The sequence below is a fragment of the Scyliorhinus torazame genome, chromosome 6 (assembly GCF_047496885.1).
Source record: "Scyliorhinus torazame isolate Kashiwa2021f chromosome 6, sScyTor2.1, whole genome shotgun sequence".
Taxonomy (NCBI): Eukaryota; Metazoa; Chordata; class Chondrichthyes; order Carcharhiniformes; family Scyliorhinidae; genus Scyliorhinus; species Scyliorhinus torazame.
This window is the reverse complement of record NC_092712.1, coordinates 55,221,588-55,239,938: the sequence shown is the minus strand read 5'-3', so window position 1 is coordinate 55,239,938 and position 18,351 is coordinate 55,221,588. Positions and strand designations below refer to the sequence as shown.

At 47.7% G+C, this 18,351-nt stretch overlaps 1 protein-coding gene across 2 annotated transcripts in view; it reads left to right on the top strand.

Moving 5' to 3' along the window:
- Window positions 1-18,351, top strand: part of lmbr1 (limb development membrane protein 1) — a 316,729-nt gene that overhangs the window by 88,258 nt on the left and 210,120 nt on the right. For both annotated transcript variants that reach the window (XM_072508212.1, XM_072508213.1), the window contains 2 exons: window positions 5,438-5,477; window positions 15,810-15,949. In XM_072508212.1, coding sequence (XP_072364313.1) covers window positions 5,438-5,477; window positions 15,810-15,949 — 180 coding nt within the window. The remainder of the gene's footprint in view (window positions 1-5,437; window positions 5,478-15,809; window positions 15,950-18,351) is intronic.

The window sequence follows — 18,351 nt, the reverse complement described above, 5'->3', positions numbered from 1 at the left end:
GGGGAGGAAAGGAGGTGGAGGAGATGGGGCGTTGGCCATTGGGGGCGGGGCCAAGGGGGAAGCGCGGGCTCGGTTCCCGTGCTATGATAATCATGGCGGGAATAGGGAAGCAGGAAGGAGGGGGTGTCGCACGGTGCGAGCCGAGGTCACGGGGGGAAGCCGAGATCGGCCAGAGTTTGATGACTTCTGGGAGCAACATGGGGGGTGTAACTACGCTAGTGGGGGATCTAGAGGGGGGGTGGGAGGGGGGAATTATTGGGCTGCTGCTGCTGGGGAGAGTGGGGAGCTGGCATGGGGTGGGATGGGCGGGGGGGGCACCGCCTGGGGGGGACACAGCTGCGTGGGAACCGGGTGAGGAGCTGGAAAAAGGGGATGGCTAATCGACAAGGGGGGCGGGGTAAAAAGCCCCCCAACCCGGCTGATCACGTGGAACGTGAGAGGGCTGAACGGGCCGATAAAGAGGGCACGGGTACTCGCACACCTTAAGAAACTTAAGGCAGACGTGGTTATGTTACAGGAAACGCACTTGAAACTGATAGACCAGGTGAGACTACGCAAAGGTTGGGTGGGGCAGGTGTTCCATTCGGGGCTAAATGCGAAAAACAGGGGGGTGGCTATATTAGTGGGGAAGCGGGTAATGTTTGAGGCAAAGACTATAGTGGCGGATAGCGGGGGCAGATACGTGATGGTGAGTGGCAAACTACAGGGGGAGACGGTGGTTTTGGTAAACGTATATGTCCCGAACTGTGATGATGCCAATTTTATGAGGCGTATGCTAGGACGCATCCCGGACCTAGAGGTGGGAAAGTTGGTAATGGGGGGAGATTTCAATACGGTGTTGGAACCAGGGCTGGACAGGTCGAGGTCCAGGACTGGAAGGAGGCCGGCAGCAGCCAAGGTGCTTAAAGATTTCATGGAGCAGATGGGAGGAGTAGACCCGTGGAGATTTAGCAGACCTAGGAGTAAGGAGTTTTCGTTTTTCTCCTATGTCCACAAAGTCTACTCGCGAATAGACTTTTTTGTTTTGGGAAGGGCGTTGATCCCGAAGGTGAGGGGAACGGAGGATACGGCTATAGCCATTTCGGATCACGCTCCACATTGGGTGGACTTGTAGATAGGGGAGGAAACAGAAGGGCGCCCACCCTGGAGAATGGACATGGGACTAATGGCAGATGAGGGGGGGTGTCTAAGGGTGAGGGGGTACATTGAAAAGTACTTGGAACTCAATGATAATGGGGAGGTCCAGGTGGGAGTGGTCTGGGAGGCGCTGAAGGCTGTGGTTAGAGGGGAGCTGATATCAATAAGGGCACATAAAGGAAAGCAGGAGAGTAGGGAACGGGAGCGGTTGCTGCAAGAACTTCTGAGGGTGGACAGGCAATATGCGGAGGCACCGGAGGAGGGACTGTACAGGGAAAGGCAAAGGTTACACGTAGAATTTGACTTGCTGACAACGGGTACTGCAGAGGCACAGTGGAGGAAGGCACAGGGTGTACAGTACGAATATGGGGAGAAGGCGAGCAGGTTGCTGGCCCACCAATTGAGGAAAAGGGGAGCAGCGAGGGAAATAGGGGGAGTGAGGGATGAGGAAGGAGAGATGGAGCGGAGAGAGTGAATGGAGTGTTCAAGGCATTTTATAAAAAATTATATGAAGCTCAACCCCCGGATGGGAGGGAGAGAATGATGGGCTTTCTGGACCGGCTGGAATTTCCCAAGGTGGAGGAGCAGGAAAGGGTGGGACTGGGAGCACAGATTGAAATAGAGGAAGTAGTGAAAGGAATTAGGAGCATGCAGGCGGGGAAGGCTCCGGGACCGGATGGATTCCCAGTTGAATTTTACAGGAAATATGTGGACTTGCTCGCCCCGCTACTGATGAGGACCTTTAATGAGGCAAAGGAAAGGGTACAGCTGCCCCCGACTATGTCTGAGGCAACGATATCGCTCTCTTAAAGAAGGAAAAGGACCCGCTGCAATGCGGGGCCTATAGACCTATTTCCCTCCTAAATGTAGACGCTAAGATTCTGGCCAAGGTAATGGCAATGAGGATAGAGGATTGTGTCCCGAGGGTGGTCCATGAGGACCAAACTGGGTTTGTGAAGGGGAGACAGCTGAATACGAATATACGGAGGCTGCTAGGGGTAATGAAGATGCCCCCACCAGAGGGGGAAGCGGAGATAGTGGTGGCGATGGATGCCGAGAAAGCATTTGATAGAGTGGAGTGGGATTATTTGTGGGAGGTGTTGAGGAGATTTGGCTTTGGAGATGAGTATATTAGATGGGTACAGCTGCTGTATAGGGCCCCGATGGCGAGCGTGGTCACGAATGGATGGGGATCTGCATATTTTCGGCTCCATAGAGGGACGAGGCAGGGATGTCCTCTGTCCCCATTATTGTTTGCACTGGCGATTGAGCCCCTGGCAATAGCGTTGAGGGGTTCCAAGAAGTGGAGGGGAGTACTTAGAGGAGGAGAAGAACACCGGGTATCTCTGTATGCGGATGATTTGTTATATGTAGCGGACCCGGCGGAGGGGATGCCAGAGATAATGCGGACACTTCGGGAGTTTGGAGAATTCTCAGGATATAAACTGAACATGGGGAAAAGTGAGTTGTTTGTGGTGCATCCAGGGGAGCAGAGCAGAGAAATAGAGGACTTTCCGCTGAGGAAGGTAACAAGGGACTTTCGTTACTTGAGGATCCAGATAGCCAAGAATTGGGGTACATTGCATAGGTTAAATTTAACGCGATTGGTGGAACAAATGGAGGAGGACTTCAAGAAATGGGACATGGTATCCCTGTCACTGGCAGGGAGGGTGCAGGCGGTTAAAATGGTAGTCCTCCCGAGATTCCTCTTTGTGTTTCAGTGCCTCCCGGTGGTGATCACGAAGGCTTTTTTCAAAAGGATCGAAAAGAGTATCATGAGTTTTGTGTGGGCCGGGAAGACCCCGAGAGTGAGGAAGGGATTCTTACAGCGTAGTAGGGATAGGGGGGGGCTGGCACTACCGAGCCTAAGTGAGTACTACTGGGCCGCCAATATCTCAATGGTGTGTAAGTGGATGGGAGAAGAGGAGGGAGCGGCGTGGAAGAGATTGGAGAGGGCGTCCTGTAGGGGGACTAGCCTACAAGCTATGGTGACGGCCCCATTGCCGTTCTCACCGAAGAAATACACCACAAGCCCGGTGGTGGTGGCGACTTTGAAAATTTGGGGACAGTGGAGACGGCATAGGGGAAACCTTGGTGGGGTCCCCGATAAGATATAACCATAGGTTTGCCCCGGGGAGAATGGATGGGGGATTTGGAATATGGCAAAGAGCAGGAGTAACGCAACTGAAAGATCTGTTTGTGGATGGGAAGTTCGCAAGTCTGGGAGCGCTGACCGAGAAATATGGGTTGGCCCAAGGGAATGCGTTCCGGTATATGCAGCTGAGGGCTTTTGCGAGGCAACAGGTGAGGGAATTCCCGCAGCTCCCGACGCATGAGGTGCAGGACAGAGTGATCTCAAAGACATGGGTGGGGGACGGTAAGGTGTCAGATATATCTAGGGTAATGAGGGACGAGGGGGAGATTATGGTAGATGAGCTGAAAGGGAAATGGGAAGAAGAACTGGGGGAGGAGATTGAGGAGGGGCTGTGGGCGGATGCCCTAAGTAGGGTAAACTCATCGTCCTCGTGTGCCAGGCTAAGCCTGATTCAATTTAAGGTGTTACACAGGGCGCATATGACTGGAGCACGGCTTAGTAAATTTTTTGGGGTAGAGGATAGGTGTGCGAGATGCTCGAGAAGCCCAGCGAATCACACCCACATGTTCTGGTCATGTCCGGCACTACAGGGGTTCTGGGTGGGGGTGACAAAGGTGCTTTTGAAAGTAGTGGGGGTCCAGGTCGAACCAAGCTGGGGGTTGGCTATATTTGGGGTTGCACAAGAGCCGGGAGTGCAGGAGGCGAGAGAGGCCGATGTTTTGGCCTTTGCGTCCCTAGTAGCCTGGCGCAGGATACTGTTGATGTGGAAGGAAGCCAAGCCCCCGGGGGTGGAGACCTGGATAAATGACATGGCAGGGTTTATAAAGCTGGAACGGATTAAGTTCGTCCTAAGGGGATCGGCTCAAGGGTTCACCAGGCGGTGGCAACCGTTCGTCGAATACCTCACAGAAAGATAGAGGGAATGGAAAAGAAGAAGGCAGCAGCAGCAGCCGTGGGGGGGGGGGGGGGGGGGGGGGGGGGGCGGGAGGAACCAGAAGGACACTCAGGGTTGTTAATATATATGTATAATATGTACAGGTCGTTGCTATAAATAATTGTATATTGGACTGTTAAATCATATTTTTGGAGAGTGTTTATCTGAGACAAGGCAGTTGCCATTTAGTTTTAGTTTTCGTTTTTGTTATATATTATTTATTCTTTGTTTATAAAACAGGTCATTGTTATTTATACTGTTATATTATTGTGTAAAGGATACACAATGTACTGTGATGGTTGACCAAAACTTTTCAATAAAATATTTAAAAAAAAGTATGATTTCATTGAAATTTGTGCAGTGGACTCGATAGGTGTTCATTTAATTGCTGTACGGGCCACTAATTAAATCTACTGGAAACGTTTTTATGTGTATGTACTCCACTGCATTTAAAAAAAATAAATTTAGAGTACCCAATTCATTTTTTTTCCAATTAAGGGGCAATTTAGTGTGGCTAATCCACCTACCTTGCACATTTTTGGGTTATGGGGGCAAAACCCACGCAGGGAGAATGTGCAAACTCCACATGGATAGTGACCCAGAGCCGGGATCGAACCTGGGACATGCTGTCGTGAGGCAGCAATGCTAACCACTGCGCCACCGTGCTGCCCTTTCTTCATTACATTTGAATTAAAGGAAATGTAAAGATGTGTCAATTCAACACTCCTTCGATTGCTCGTCCTATTATTTGTAGAGGTGCTCATGAACTTCTAATTTAGGATTAATTTTAGTCAGATTGTGTTTGTAAATTACTCTCTGCAAAATATTAAGAAAGCTGCAGGAATAAATATGTCTTACTGTATTCTCTTCCAATTTTCTTATACGGGGCATGTATGAAATATTTTATATTGGGGAACTGGGTCCCACCTTTGCCATTATGTTTGTGTTTTGGATTTCAATTCAGCCTTATTCAATTCAGAATTGCTAAATGAAAGTGTCTAAAGTAAATTGAATGTTTTAATGTAACTTCTAATAGAATAGCTGAGTGAAAGTTGTTTGTAACAATAATTTGCATCATTAATCAACACAGAAAGACTTGAAACATTAACGCTGCTTTTTCTCTCTTGACACATTCTGCATGACCTGTTGAGTGTTTCCAGGATTTCCTAAACTTTCTACAGATGCTGGAAGTTTGAAATGTTTTCATTATTGTTAGTACTTCTCTACCGCCGCAGAAATAATGTTGGTGCACTTTTCTTTTTATTTTACAGATGATCACGAGGATGAAGATGCCATAGTCAACAGAATTTCGTATGTATTTCAAAAGATAATTTCTATCTTTTATGCTGCCATGTTGTTACTTTAGCCAGGAAGTGGGGCTCCAATATGCTTGATGGACCACAATCACGTTTGGTGATGCTCTGTGATTTAGCAGATAGCTCTGCCCTTCCTCTCACCTGTGTTGAACAAAGTTACAAATCAAGTTACTTTGGCAGGAACAGTAACAACTAATCCAGTACAGCTCATTTCCATTAGTTTTAAGATAGCTGTGGAGAACGATAGGTCTGGCCCAAGAGTTAAAATTCTTAATTGGGGCAAGGCCAATTTTGATGGTATCAGACAGGAACTTGCAGAGGTAGATTGGGGGAGACTGTTGGCAGGCAAAGGGACGGCTGGTAAATGGGAGGCTTTTAAAAATGTGTTAACCAGGGTGCAGGGTAAGCACATTCCATTTAGAGTGAAGGGCAAGGCTGGTAGAAGTAGGGAACCCTGGATGACTCGAGATATTGAGACTCTGGTCAAAAAGAAGAAGGAGGCATATGACGTACATAAGCAACTGGGATCAAGTGGATCCCTTGAAGAGTATAGAGATTGTCAAAATAGAGTTGAGGGAAATCAGGAGGGCAAAAAGGGGACATGAAATTGCTTTGGCAAATAATGCAAGGGAGAATCCAAAGAGATTCTACAGATACATAAAGGGGAAAAGAGTAACTAGGGACAGAGTAGGGCCTCTTAAGGATCAACAAGGACATCTATGTGCAGAGCCACAAGAGTTGGGTGAGATCCTGAATGAATATTTCTCATCGGTATTCACGGTGGAGAAAAGGCATGGATGTTAGGAAACTAAGGGAAATAAATAGTGATGTCTTGAGAAGTGTGCATATTACAGAGGAGGAGGTGCTGGAAGTCTTAAAGCGCATCAAGGTAGATAAATCCCCGGGACCTGATGAAATGTATCCCAGGATGTTGTGGGAGGCTAGGGAGGAAATTGCGGGTCCCCTAACAGAGATATTTGAATCATTGGCAGCCACAGGTGAGGTGCCTGAAGATTGGAGAGTGGCGAATGTTGTGCCCTTGTTTAAGAAGGGCAGCAGGGAAAAGCCTGGGAACTACAGACCGGTGAGCCTAACGTCTGTAGTAGGTAAGTTGCTAGAAGGTATTCTGTGAGACAGGATCTACAAGCATTTAGAGAGGCAAGGACTGATTTGGGGCAGTCAGCATGGCTTTGTGCGTGGAAAATCATGTCTCAAATTTGATTTAGTTTTTTGAGGGGGCGACCAAGAAGGTAGATGAGGGCAGTGCAGTAGACGTTGTCTACATGGACTTTAGCAAAGCCTTTGACAAGGTACCGCATGGTAGGTTGTTGCAGAAGGTTAAATAAAGCTCACGGGATCCAGGGTGAGGTTGCCAATTGGATTCAAAATTGGCTGGACGACAGAAGGCAGAGGGTGGTTGTAGAGGGTTGTTTTTCAAACTGGAGGCCTGTGACTAGTGGTGTGCCTCAGGGATCGGTGCTGGGTCCACTGTTATTTGTGATTTATATTAATGATTTGGATGAGAATTTAGGAGGCATGGTTAGTAAGTTTGCAGATGACACCAAGATTGGTGGCACAGTGGATAGTGAAGAAGGTTATCTAGGATTGCAACGGGATCGAGACTTCCGGTTGCGGTGATGCCGAGCGAGCCGCACGTTTCGGCGGCTCCAGCTCCGACGGACCTTCGGGCTCTTTTAAGAGCCCCAACGGGGATTTTTTCGACCGCGTAACCCGGTGTGGGGTGTGTGGGAAGGGAGTCCCCCCCGAACGACGGACGAAAAAACCGGCGGCGGCGGCTGCAGCCTGAAGAATCTTCGACTAAAAGGTCAGAGGGAGAGGAAAACAAAATGGCGGCGGAGAAAGCGCAGGCGACATGGGGGCCTGAGCAGGAGGAAATCGTGAGACGGTGCGTGGACCTGCTGAAGAAGGAGGTACTGACCCCGATGCTACAGGCAATTGAGGGGCTTAAGGAGACTTTAAAGACCCAGGAGACTGAGCTCCGCATGGTGGAGCAGAAAGTGTCAGATATTGAGGACGAGGTCCTGGGCCTGGCGGTTAAGACTCAGACGCACGAGGCACTTCATAAAAAGTGTGCTGGAAGGATCGAGGCCCTTGAAAACGGAGCGCGAAGGAAGAACCTTAGGATACTCGGTCTCCCTGAGGGTGTGGAAGGAGTGGACTGTGGAGCGTATGCAAGTAAGATGCTGAGCTCACTGATGGGTGCCGAGGCCCCTGCGGGCCCCATGGAGGTGGAGTGGGCAAATCGGATCCCGGCGAGAAGACCAAAAGCGGGAGAACCACCGAGGGCGATAATCGTGCGATTTTATCGCCTTAAGGACAGAGAAGAGGTCCTGAGATGGGCTAAAAAGGTGCGGAGTAGCAGATGGGAGAATGCTGTGGTACGGATATACCAGGACTGGAGTGCGGAGGTGGCGAGAAGGCACGGGCGAGCTTCAACCGAGCCAAAGAGGTTTTGCATAAAAGGAAGGTGAAGTTTGGGATGCTGCAGCCGGCAAGACTATGGGTCACGTATCAGGAGAGACACTATTATTTTGAGACGGCGGAGGAAGCATGGTCCTTCATTAAAGAAGAGAAACTGGACCAGAACTGAGGGACTGATGCTGCAGGGAATTGTTATTGTTATTGTTTTTGTTAATGTTATGGTGGAAGTTAATCGAGAAATAAACAGGGAAGGGGGGAGACACTGGGGAAATGTGGGCGCCGGTGAGGGGTGAAAGACGGGACATAGTCTGAGAATGGGGAGGGGGAGGGAAAAGGGAGCTGCGGCATAAGAGGCGGGTCAGGTAAAGGGATGTTCCCGCGCCAGAAAGAATAAGGCGGGAAAACAGGCGCAAGGCGGATGGGAGTTCCCCACACGGGGGGGTCGAGGAGTGAGCTGGAGTAGCCGGGGTCAGTTGAAGTCAGCTGACTTACGGAAGTAATATGGGGGGAGCAATCAAGCTAGATGGGGGGAGGGGGGGAGGGGGACAACTGGGTTGCTGCTGCGGAAATCCAAAAGGAAATGGCTAAAGAGTGGGTGGGCGGGGATGGTATGCGACGCTGGGGGAGCGAGCGGGAGCGCGGAGGCGGGGTATGGGACTGGCCTAGAGAAGGTAATGGCTAGTCGACACTGGAGGGGGGGCGGGTAGCCCCCTAGTGAGGCTGATCACGTGGAACGTGAGAGGCCTGAATGGACCGATAAAAAGGGCCCGAGCGCTCGCGCGTTTGAAAGGACTAAGGGCAGACGTGGTTATGCTCTAAGAGACGCACCTAAAGGTGGCGGACCAAGTTAGGCTAAGGAAAGGATGGGTGGGACAGGTGTTCCACTCAGGACTGGACGCAAAGAACAGAGGGGTGGCCATTTTGGTGGGGAAACGGGTAGCATTTGAAGCAAAGACCATTGTAGCAGATAGCGGAGGTAGATATGTAATGGTGAGTGGTAGGCTGGAGGGAATGGAGGTCGTGTTGGTTAATGTGTATGCCCCAAATTGGGACGATGCGGGATTCATGAGACGGATGCTGGGGCGTCTACCGGACCTGGAGGCAGGAAATGTGATTTTAGGAGGGGACTTCAATACGGTGCTGGACCCGGGGCTAGATAGATCCAGCTCAAGGACCGGAAGAAGGCCGGCAGCGGCCAAGGTACTTAAGGGGTTTATGGACCAAATGGGGGGAGTGGATCCATGGCGATTTCTTAGACCCAGGGCTAGGGAGTATTCCTCCTTCTCCCATGTCCATAAAGTGTACTCCCGGATAGATTTTTTTGTTTTGGGAAGGTCGTTGATCTCTAGGGTGGAAGAAGCTGAATACTCAGCCATAGCGGTTTCGGATCATGCCCCACATTGGGTGGACCTGGAAGTAGGAGAGGACAGGGAGCAGAGAACACTCTGGCGATTAGATGTGGGACTGATGGCAGATGAGGGAGTGTGTGCAAGAGTGAGGGGGTGTATTGAGAGATACCTGGAGGTCAATGACGACGGCGAGGTCCCTGTGGGAGTGGTCTGGGAAGCACTAAAAGCGGTGGCCAGAGGAGAGCTGATCTCTATTGGGGCTCACAAAAGGAAAACCGAGGCCAAGGAAAGGGATAGATTACTGGGGGAGATTTTAAGGGTGGACAGGGAATTTGCAGAGACCCCGGAGGAGGAGCTGTACAGGGAGAGGAGACGACTCCAGACGGAGTTTGACCTTCTGACCACCAGAAAGGTGGAGGTACTGTGGAGGAAGGCACAGGGGAGGAGGTATGAATATGGGGAAAAGGCTAGTCGCCTGTTGGCGCACCAACTGCGAAAGAGGGCAGCAGCGAGGGAGATAGGAGGAATTAGGGATGAAAGGGGAGACACGGTGCGAAGGGCAGGAAAGATAAATGAGGTGTTCAAGACCTTCTATGAGGAACTGTATAGGTCTCAACCCCCAGAGGGAGAGGAGGGGATGCGGCAGTTCCTGGACCAATTGAGGTTCCCGAAAGTGGAGGAGCAGGAGGTGGCAGGCCTGGGGGCGCCGATTGAGGTGGACGAGGTTATTAAGGGACTGGGAAGCATGCAAGCAGGGAAGGCCCCAGGGCCAGACGGGTTCCCGGTGGAATACTACAGAAAATATGTGGACTTGTTGGCCCCGTTGATGGCGAGGCCGTTCAATGGGGCCAGGGAAGGGGGACTCTACCCCCGACGATGTCGGAGGCGACGATATCGCTAATTTTGAAGAGGGACAAAGATCCGTTGCAGTGCGGGTCCTATAGACCTATTTCACTGTTGAACGTGGACGCCAAATTGCTGGCAAAGGTACTGGCATCGAGGATAGAGGACTGTGTTCCGGGGGTGGTGCACGAAGACCAGACAGGGTTCGTAAAAGGGAGACAACTGAATGTTAATGTGCGACGACTACTAGGGGTGATAATGATGCCCCCAGTGGAGGGGGGAGGCAGAGATAGTGGCGGCAATGGACGCAGGGAAGGCATTTGATAGGGTGGACTGGGAGTATTTATGGGAAGTGTTAAGGAGGTTTGGGTTTGGGAACGGGTTTATTAGCTGGGTTAGACTTCTTTATGGGGCACCAACGGCAAGCGTAGTTACAGGTCGACATAGATCGGAGTATTTCCGATTATATAGGGGAACAAGACAGGGATGCCCGCTGTCTCCATTGTTGTTTGCGTTGGCAATTGAACCTCTGGCCATGGCGTTGAGAGACTCCAGGAAATGGAGAGGGGTGATCAGAGGGGGAGAAGAACACCGAGTTTCGTTATACGCGGATGACCTATTGTTATACGTGTCGGACCCAGCGGGGGGATGATAGAGGTTATGCGAATTTTGAGGAGGTTCGGGGAATTCTCGGGGTATAGGCTAAACATGGGGAAGAGTGAATTATTTGTGATACATCCAGGGGACCAGAGTAGAGAGATAGAAGGCTTACCGCTAAGGAAAGTGGAAAGAAACTTCCGATACCTAGGGATTCCGATCGCTAGGAGCTGGGGAACCTTGCACAGACTTAATCTGACACGGCTGGTAGAACAAATGGAGGAGGACTTCAAGAGGTGGGACATGCAGCCTTTATCGCTGGCGGGCAGGGTGCAAGCAATTAAGATGATGGTCCTCCCGAGGTTCTTATTTGTATTTCAATGTCTCCCTATATTAATCACCAGGACCTTTTTTAATAAAATAGTTAGGAGCATTGCGAGCTTTGTGTGGGCAGGGAAGGTTCCGAGAGTAAGGAGGGGGTTCCTTCAGCGCAGTAGGGACAGAGGAGGACTGGCACCACCGAACTTGGGAGATTACTATTGGGCCGCCAATGTGGCAATGATACGTAGATGGATGATGGAGGGTGAGGGAGCGGCGTGGAAAAGACTGGAGAGAAAGTCCTGTAAAGGGACGAGTTTAGAGGCGCTAGTGACGGCACCGCTACCGCTCTCACCTAAAAAGTATACCACGAACCCGGTGGTGGCGGCAACACTGAACATATGGGGACAGTGGAGGCGACAGAGAGGGGTGCGGGGAGCCCTGGTGGGGTCCCCTATCAGGAACAACCATAGGTTCGCCCCAGGAAGAATGGATGGAGGATTTCCGAGCTGGTACCAGTTGGGAATTAGGAAGGTGGGAGATTTATTCATAGAGGGGACTTTTGCGAGGTTGGGAGCATTGGAGGAAAAGTATAAGTTACCCCGGGGAAATTTCTTGAGATATATGCAGGTGAGGGCGTTTACTAGACAACAGGTGAGGGAATTTCCGTTGCTCCCGACACAGGGGATACAGGACAGGGTGCTTTCAGGGGTGTGGGTCGGAGAGGGCAAGGTGTCAGAGATTTACAGAGAGATGAGGGAAGAGGGGGAGGAGTCGGTGGGAGAACTAAAGGGAAAGTGGGAAGCAGAATTACGGGAGGAGATAGAAGAGGGTATGTGGGCTGATGCCCTAAGCAGGGTCAACTCCTCTTCCTCATGCGCCAGGCTTAGTCTGATTCAATTTAAGGTGCTACATAGAGCACACATAACGGGGGCAAGATTGAGCAGGTTCTTTGGAGTGGAGAACAAATGTGGGAGATGTGGCGGGAGCCCGGCAAACCACCCACGTATGTTTTGGGCGTGCCCGGCACTGGAAGGATATTGGAAGGGAGTGACGGGAGTGATCTCGCAGGTGGTGAAGGTCCGGGCCAAACCAAGCTGGGGGTTAGCTCTATTTGGAGTTGAGGAAGAGCCGGGAGTGCAGGAGGCGAAAGAGGCCGATGTCGTGGCCTTTGCGTCCCTAGTAGCCCGGCGCAGGATCCTACTCATGTGGAAGGAGGCAAAACCCCCCGGACTGGAGGCCTGGGTAAATGATATGGCGGGGTTTATTAAACTGGAGCAGATAAAGTTTGCCCTGAGAGGATCAGCTCAAGGGTTCACCAGGCGGTGGCAGCCATTTCTCGACTACCTAGGGGAACGTTAGAGGGGAGATGGATGACCAGCAGCAGCAGCCCAGGGGGAAGGGGGGTGGGTTTAGTTTAGTTTAGGCCAATAGATAATGGGGTTTTGTTACTTGTGTATTGTTAAAATTTTCTGATTTGTTTTCGTTTTGTTGGCTTTGTAAGAGGGAAAAATGTTTAGAAAAAATTTTCAATAAAATATATTGAAAAAAAAAAAAGGATTGCAACGGGATCTTGATCAATTAGGCCAGTGGGCCGACGAATGGCAGATGGAGTTTAATTTAGATAAATGTGAGGTGATGCATTTTGGCAGATCGAATCAGGCCAGGACCTACTCAGTTAATGGTATGGCGTTGGGGAGAGTTATAGAACAAAGAGATCTAGGAGTACAGGTTCATAGCTCCTTGAAGGTGGAGTCGCAGGTGGACAGGGTGGTGAAGAAGGCATTCGGCATGCTTGGTTTCATTGGTCAGAACATTGAATACAGGAGTTGGGACGTCTTGTTGAAGTTGTACAAGACATTGGTCCGGCCACACTTGGAATACTGTGTGCAGTTCTGGTCACCCTATTATAGAAAGGATATTATTAAACTGGGAAGAGTGCAGAAAAGATTCACTAGGATGTTACCGGGACTTGATGGTTTGAGTTAGAAGGAGAGGCTGGATAGACTGGGACTTTTTTCCCTGGAGCGTAGGAAGCTTAGGGGTGATCTTATAGAGGTCTATAAAATAATGAGGGGCATAGATAAGGTAGATAGTCAACATCTTTTCCCAAAGGTAGGGGAGTCTAAAACTAGAGGGCATAGGTTTAAGGTGAGAGGGGAGAGATTCAGAAGGGCCCAGAGGGGCAATTTCTTCACTCAGAGGGTAGTGAGTGTCTGGAATGGGCTGCCAGAGGTAGTAGTAGAGGCGGGTACAATTGTGTCTTTTAAAAAGCATTTAGATAGTTACATGGGTAAGATGGGTATAGAGGGCTATGGGCCAAGTGCGGGCAACTGGGACTAGCTTAATGGTAAAAACTGGGCGGCATGGACTGGTTGGGCCGAAGGGCCTGTTTCCATGCTGTAAACTTCTCTGATTCTATGTAGCGCAAATAAATCTACAAATCATCGTGCAGTAGGTCATGGAGCAAATGCTAGATCAGAACTGAGTGATATGTGCTGGCGGGTATGGAAATTTTGTATTTACCATAAAGGGTAAATTATATAAATGTACCGCAGCAAACTCAACATTATAATTTCTTTAGCTTTCATATAAGACACATTTATAAACCTGTACTCATTTAACACTTTAGTATTGATAGCAATCTGGTGATACTGTGCTCCCATGGCCAGTGTACCTTTCCTGTGGTGCCTGGAATTGAATTCCATACAATAGATGATTGTGAGCCATTACTTCCTATTTTTTGTATTCCAGCACTCTAGGGATGAGTGCCAACATTCTTATAATCTTTATTTACTACTTCTTTAGGGTGAGGAAGTAAAACACAACAAAGCCGTAACAACATGGCACTAAGGTTTCTTTCTTTACACTTTCACGTTCCGATTGAGTCACAGCTGGGGCTATGCCTTGTATGTAAAAGTGTAGAATCTTACAGCAAGTCATATTAAGGTGGTGAACACTTTAATCAAGTTCTTCTCGATAGAGGCAGACTAAACAGTGTAGGAGGTGCATGCTTCTGTGTAATTCTGTAAATAAATGTAAAAGTGTAAAGCATTGCTCAAATTCTAGCCTTCACCAGAGTAGAATGTGGCTACAAAGAATGGTCATGCAAAGGCTGGAAGCGAAGCAAAATTTCAGACCGGAAAGTACAATTTTAGCAGTTGTCGTGAAAAATGACAAGTGTAAGTTGTCAGAGTATGATTACTTCTGATCTTGAGTCTAAACCATACAACCAATGGAAGAAGGTTTTGAGCATCGCTTACATACCTACCGAAGAGGAATAAAGCTAGGATCAGAATTAAAGCATTTTGCAAGCTGGCGGCCTATTAATTGGATAGTGATGAAGGTTTGGCCATTCTATTCGAGTTCTTGGATGAAATTTATAAGAAAGATGAATCTGTTAAATGCTTAACAAATGGGACAAATACAGGCTGATTTTCTTTTTTGGAGATAGAGACGGAAATTTTGTTAATTGTTTAATGCGGTGGTCATGAATTAGGGATTCACTACAAATTGAGCCATTCAAACAAACTGCTGATGTCTCTCTCCATGGCAATACCTGCACACTGGTATCCCTGGAGAAGGGAGCATGAGGTATCTCTGGCACATTTCAGGACTTTCACGACAGTGCATGTCGGGTGGAGAGGGCCGGAGCAGGAAACTGGAGTGCATCAGCACCCCTGGGAATGTCACTGAATCTGCTTAACTGTTTCCTTGAAAGTTTTTTTTTTGTTAATCAGTGGCTCCTCTTTCAGCTCCTTGTTATGGGTGATCTTTTGATCGGATCAAAAGAGGTATAAATTGACTCAGCCTAAAACTCTGGGTGAAGGAGGTGTAATTTTGTAATATGTAACTCAGTTAAATATGAAAGTGTAAAGATTCATTCCAATTTGGCCTTTACCAGCTGGCTTTTTGGAGTACAACTGTTTGGCCCAACATGCCTGTGCTGTCGTTCTGAAAAAAATATACAATCATTCTCACTCCCTAGTCTTTCCCCATAGCTTGCAGATAAATGTGGAAGTTAACAATTCGAAGAATGCACAAGTCTCTCGTCAGATTTGATGCATGTTCTTAAATTGAAATTGATAATGTCACTGAAGACCTCAATGCACTTTTTTGGCTGAAATCAGTAAAAGTAGGAACATATGCCCACATGCAAATGTTGGAAAACTATGTCTTTAAAATGAACTGTCCTTTTCCTCAAGAGCAATATCATTAAACATTTTTTTAAAGTATCCAATTCCTTTTTTTTTTTCCAATTAAGGGGCAATTTAGCATGGCCAATTCACCTACCCTGCGCATCTTTTGGTTGTGGGGGTGAGACCCATGCAAACCCTGGGAGAATGTGCAAACTTCACATGGACAGTGACCCGGGGCCGGGATCGAACCTGGGTGATCAGTGCTGTGAGGCAGCACAGCGCCACTCTTCAAGAGGAATATCGTGATATATGTTAGGACCGGGAATATGAGGGTGTGAAATGTAATCATTTTAGCTTGCCTGTGTTTGGCTCCTCCCAGGTACAAGATTGTGTTTTTCCACTGTGTGACCGTGCTAACCTTCATGCAAATTTTAACACATCCTAAATTGCCATCAAAAGTAACGCGGTGTACAAGCTGTAAAGATCGGCCTACTAAATTTACGTTGACTGGGGACAGAAACCTTAACTGTTGTGTTGTGCATGTTGTAAACTTTTGGGGCTGTTGTGTGTGGCATGTTATGTTCTTTTTTTGTTGTTAGTTATAAAATTATAATTTTGTTTGATTTTGATATTTTTCAGGTTGTACCTATGCACATTTACTTTGGCTGTTTCAACTGGTGCAGTCCTGCTGTTGCCATTTTCGATCATCAGCAATGAGATCTTGCTTTCTTTTCCACAAAATTACTACATACAATGGCTGAATGGTTCATTAATTCATGGTTAGTATATTTATCTTTGCATAATATCAAAAAAATCCAAGTAAGTTATGTTAATCTCAAGACCATCCTATATAGCATACGCGTGGATCTGTGTAAGCTTGTATCCTAGTTATAATAATAATCTTTATTGTCACAAGTAGGCTTACATTAACACTGCAATGAAGTTACTGTGACATTCTGGCGCCTGTTCGTGAGAATTCAGAATGCCCAAATTACCTTCCAGCATGTCTTTCGGGACTTGTGGGAGGAAACCGGAGCACCCGGAGGAAACCCATGCAGACACGGAGAACGTGCAGACTCCGCATAGACAGTGACCCAAGCCGGCAATCGAACCTGGGAGCCTGGAGCTGCGAAGCAACAGTGCTACCCACTGTGCTACCGTGCTGCCCAATTAGTGCTAGTTTTAAATTCCCCTATAGGAATGATTCTTTTTGGATGCAGATTTAATATTGATTAAATAATTCTAATTTCTGTTCATGGGGCTGGTCTAATATTGTTCTGCTTCCATATGCATTTTATTTCGAGAAGGAAAGAAAGATAAAGCTAGTCCAAGGCAAAGGAATTGGGGTGTGCGGAGGATAGGAAAATCTGAGTCAATTTTGGAAAAAACAGGCAAATTCCCCTCTGACCCCCAACTCAATCAGCTTAATTCTGGGAGGTGATGTTGGCTGGGGAAAACATGCCTCTATAACTCTAGCCTCTGTATGTTTTTATGCTGATTACTCTTGAGAACTTTCCAGTGTTTTTTTGTTCGTATGATTTGAAATTGCCAATCCCTCTTTTCCCTCAAGAAGGTGGTGGTGGTGAATAGCCACCTTGAACTACTTCAATGAGTGCTGTTCGGAGAAAGTTACAGGACTTTGATGCAATGACAATGAAGGAACAGCAATACAGTTCCTAGTCGAAGTGGTGTGCAACTTGCAGGTGATGGTGCTCCCATGTGTTTAGGAACAGCCCCAAAAGGTTACAACTTGCACACACAACAGTTAAGGTTTCTGTCTCCATTCAATGAAAAATGAGTAGGCCGATCTCTGTACAACGCGTTACTTTCAATGGCAATTTAAAATGTATTCAAATTTGCATGAAAGTTAGCAAGGTCACACAGTGAAAAAACACAATCTTGTATCTGGGAGGAACCAAACACAGTAAAGCTAACATGATTACAGGTGTTCCCATGTGTTTGGTGCCTGATGGATCTGTATTTTGTTAATATACCTATGTGTCGCCGCACTGTACATCAATCATACGGAACTCGAGACTGAGCTTCTTGAGTGAAGTCAAGAATGTCTTTATTTATGTTAGGTTCAAAGTCTATTGGTCAATTCAAACTTCATCCGAATACAGAATTTAAAAGTTGCTTATCCAACGCAAATACAGATGATTGAGTCAAATTTGAGATACAATTCAGTTTGCAAAATGCACGATACAAAACTGGAACAAAAGTAAATAGCTGTTTGCGAAGCAAAGTAGAAATAGGTTTCGTAGGTTAGGTTAAGATGAATTCTGAGAGAGCGCAAAAGGTTTCTCCTGGTCTCTTAAAGAAATCATAATCTTTTTAGACTCCGTCCCCTTTCTGACTGTGATTGGGTTAAAATAACTATTATTCATATAATTGACCAAAATGTCTGTCCATCAAGTTTTAAGCGATAATATGCCATGGGAAGATTTCTCTATGTTTCTATAATATGGTGTGGTCGGGTTACCTGCTTTCCCACCATATTCTCAAACTGGGAGGTTTGCCCAGTAATGATAACAATGCGATGTGGATAGTCAGTCTGAATACTGACTACCTTTATCAGATCTTTCTCATGCTCTCAGCATTTTCTGCTGTCCTGGCTTACTATATGCTCTAAATCATTTCTTCCCTTAACCGTTTATTACCTATAATAAAGTAGGTTTCTATCAGTGCCCTTGTTCATCAAGGTGGGAGATGTCATGGTTTTGCAAGCCTTGGTGGGTTGCTGCTTGCATGTTGTAGATGGTGCATGCTGCTGCCACAAGTGTGCCAGTGCTGGAGGGTTGTTGAAGTGCTGATAAAGTGGGCTGCTTTGACTTTATTGTTGAACTTGTGTTTTATTATGTTTTTTTGTTGAACTTCTTGTGTTTTATTAGAGTTCAATAATCCATAGAATCCCTACAGTGGAGAAGGTGGCCATTCGGCACATCAGGTCTGCACCGACCCTCTGAAAGCGCACCCTACATAGACCCACTCCCCCACCCTATCCCTATAACTCCACTTAACTTGCACTTCTTTGGACACAAAGGGGAAATTTTAGCATGGCGTACACAATTAACCTGCACAGCTTTGGACTGTGGGAGAAACCCCACGCAGGAAATGGAGATCGTGCAAACGCCACGCAGTCGCCCAAGACAGGGATTGAACCTGGATCTCTGCTGTTGTG